We start from the raw sequence: 3,551 nt of genomic DNA, 5'->3' as shown, positions 1-3,551 counted from the left end.
TGAGTGGCTAGTCTGCTAGGGATCAAGCGAAGGGGTTACTCCTTGGGCTTGGCGTTAAGGGTGGTCACTGTCCCCGGGGGTAACTCCGAGCGTATAGGTAACCGATTAGCACTAAGGTAAGTGCCGAGGCTGGGAATGGCCAGAGCCGGTGGCTGCCTTCCCTTGTTGGGCTCCGTGGTGGGCGGTGCCGTCGGGCCCGAATCTTCCGTAATATCGTATGGCTCCTCCTAAGAAATCTCCTTTCAGTGGGCATCGCAAACTACCTAATATCATTACTAACCTTCCACAATTTGACCGCTATTTTATAGTAAAACGAATCACTGAAAAAAACGAAACTTTTAATTCTGTATCGCCTTTTCTAGTGCAGAAGGCAATCACTGCAACAATTGGTGATGTCTCTGCCATACGTAAAATGCGTTCCGGTGACTTGATGATAGAAGTCTCCAGTAAAAAGCAAGCACAGCAAATATTGAAAATTAAAGCTTTAGCTACAATCCCTGTAACCGCTATCTCTCATACATCTTTAAATTTTTCCAAAGGTGTAATCACATGTGGCGAACTGTTCAATGTTCCCCTTGAGGAGATCACTGCGGAACTGAAACCCCAAGGAGTGACCCATGTACGCCAAATTAGTATTAGGCGGGATGAACAACTCCTTCCCACAAAGCATTACATCCTTACATTCCATAGACCAACAATTCCAGAATTCATATATGCTGGATATATTAAACTACCTGTTCGGCAGTACATCCCAAATCCTTTGAGATGCTTTAAATGCCAGCGTTTCGGCCACTCGAAGGTTAATTGCCGCGGGACGCTAACATGCGCCCGCTGTGCGGGAAAAGACCATGATAGCGAAAATTGTAACGCCCCCGAAAAGTGCGTGAACTGTGCAGGTTGTCATGCATCATTTTCTCGAGTCTGCGAACGCTGGAAACTTGAAAAGCAAATAACTGCAATAAAATTTAAAGAATCCATTTCTTATTCTGAAGCAAGACAAAAAGTAGTGGCTCAAACACCCAAACCTGGTGTGAGTTATGCTTCCGTAGTAAAAACACCCTTTTGTGCAAACTGTAAATGCACAAACTGTGTGAAATATAACTCCCAAACTACAACTGTCAAAAACTCTTCCGATTCTGAAATTGAAAATTCACCATCCAGTGCACCAGAAACTAGCAAACCAGTCCGATCGAAATCGAAATCAAACTCCAATTCTCAAAGAGCACTAAAGCTAAAGCTGTCAAAACGGGGACTCTCACCAAAAGAACTAAGAACGAAGTTAAAAAAATCTGCAACACAAAGTTCTGTCGCTTTGGGACTTGCGACGAAAGGTAATGTCCATAAGGACTTAACGTCCATCTTTGGCTCACCTAAAAGTCCCGATTCCATTTCCCTCCATCCGTCTGACGAGGAGGATGAATTGCAAATGAGTTGCGATGTTTCGCCAACTCTTCATAACACTTGCCGTAATAAACTTAATTCTACTGTTTCTTAATGGGAACTTTCATTTCTTGGAACTGTCGTGGTCTTCGGCCCAAAGTTGTTGACATAAAGCATATTCTTAATCAGCTCCATCCTGCTTGTTTTGCTTTTCAGGAAACATTCCTGAAACATGACATTGCTGTGAAAATCCGTGGTTATAACTGTGCTCGGAAAGATGCTAACACTGAAAATAATCCTTCTGGTGGTGTTTGCATCTTGGCTTCTAACCTCTACCCTAGCTCTCATTTAAATTTACAAACTTCCTTACAAGCTGTGGCTATTCAAGTACATATACGGACCCTTGTCACAGTTTGTAGTATATATTTGCCACCACATGCTGTCATTAACCAACACGAACTTAATAGTTTAGTGGACCAACTACCCAAGCCGTTCTTGCTTCTTGGCGATTTTAATGCTCATAGTATTTTGTGGGGTTCGGAAAGTACAAATTCTCGTGGGCGGCAGATTGAACAGTTTATCTCTGATAACTCTCTCTGTCTGCTTAATCATGATGAGAAAACCTATTTCCATGAACCCACATGTACATTTCACAGTCTGGATCTGGCTATTTGCTCTCCTGATCTCTTTCCGTTGCTCAGTTTTACAGTTGGGAATGATCTCTTTGGTAGTGATCACTTCCCTTTAATGGTCTCCTATGTTGATAGAGGCGGCGTGACTTCTTGTCCCCCGCGTTTCCTATTCCTGCGGGCAGACTGGACTGCTTTCTCGCAACAGGCAATAATTTTGGAGAATATGGTCAAAAAGACTGATATCACAGAGGCATTACAAAATGTCCTTTTCGGCTATGGGGCTTGGGGTCACCGGCTGAAATTCAAACAAATTGAAAGAACCTTTGAATTTATTCAAAGGAGACCCCTTGTTAAAATCTTAAAACATATCGTACAACCAGTACACATGCCCTTCAAGTTCTCGCAGGCCTCTAGCCTCTGCACTTAAGAGCCAAGGAACTTTACGCTAACTTTCTCCTCAAAGTTCAAAAGCTTCCACTTAAATTTAATGACACTGTCTTTGACCCACGAACGAACCAACTCAAAACCCTTTCGACCAACACCCTTGTGAGTGGGTTACATTTCCTTTCCGGTAATCTCTACCTTCAGGCGATGAAGACGAAATTTTAACGAAGGTTCCAAAATTGGTAACCGAGTGGGATCAGCAACTGCCTGTTACTTTTACGGTAAACTAATCCGTGTCGATTCCCATCGACTAGAGGATCATGCAACAGTATTCCAAGCTGAGGCCTATGCTTTCTTCATGGCCCTAGAATATATTGATAATATGTACTCCTGGAGCAAGGCTTCAATCTTTTCCGACTCGTTTCCCTTCTCTCAGCTCTTGCTTCACCAAACCGCAAAAGTTGGATTCTGAAGCAACTCGCGGATAAAATTCAAACCATTATTAACCACCGCTGACTTTCGTTCTTTTGGGTGAAAGCTCACATCGGCGTGGGAGGTAATGAAGAAGTAGACAAACAAGCCAAACTTGGCACAAGCAAACAGATAATTGACTTACCTGTCCCCAGATCTCACAACACCTTGAAAACCGATATCCAGCCAAACATCATCACTGAATGGCAACGTGAATGGGTATCTACCACCAAAGTTCCTCAGACCCATCAATATATACCAACAATCTCCACCAAGAGGAAATCATATCATCCATTCAGTATACAATTCCTCTCTGGCCATGGAAGATTTCCATCCTAATTTCAAAAATTCGGCATCACTGACAATCCACTCTGTGACTGTGGTGAAGTCGGAACCGCGGACTATTATGTTTTTGAGTGCATTTACACACAATCTTTCCCACATAAATTTAAAAATACTCCAAAAAAAAGATCAATTCATACTTGATCCTTCGATTCTGTCGGAAAAGAAACATTCACCAAGATCCTTGAATTCGAATTAAAAATATTCCAATTCCTGTGGTGAATGAAGTACGGTTTTGGGGAATAATTCTCAATCGGAAACTCGACTTCCTTTCGCATATATTATATTTGCGGAAGCAATGTGAGAGATCATTGAAACCTCTTCCTCTTGGTTATGTCAAAG

At 42.4% G+C, this 3,551-nt stretch overlaps 1 protein-coding gene across 1 annotated transcript; it reads left to right on the top strand.

Moving 5' to 3' along the window:
- Window positions 1-217: 217 nt before the first annotated feature.
- On the top strand, window positions 218-1,495 carry LOC129956603 (uncharacterized). Its single transcript, XM_056068532.1, has one exon. It carries the CDS (start codon window positions 218-220, stop codon window positions 1,493-1,495), a length of 1,278 nt encoding a protein of 425 aa, XP_055924507.1.
- Window positions 1,496-3,551: the final 2,056 nt, after the last annotated feature.

Source organism: Argiope bruennichi, chromosome 11 (assembly GCF_947563725.1).
Source record: "Argiope bruennichi chromosome 11, qqArgBrue1.1, whole genome shotgun sequence".
In the NCBI taxonomy this organism is placed as follows: domain Eukaryota; kingdom Metazoa; phylum Arthropoda; class Arachnida; order Araneae; family Araneidae; genus Argiope; species Argiope bruennichi.
Note: the sequence above shows the minus strand (reverse complement) of the source record. Positions and strands in the feature narration are given on the sequence as shown.

Coding starts and splice junctions, on each gene's coding strand:
- LOC129956603 (XM_056068532.1), top strand. CDS start 218: ATGGCTCCTCCTAAGAAATCTCCTTTCAGTGGGCATCGCAAACTACCT.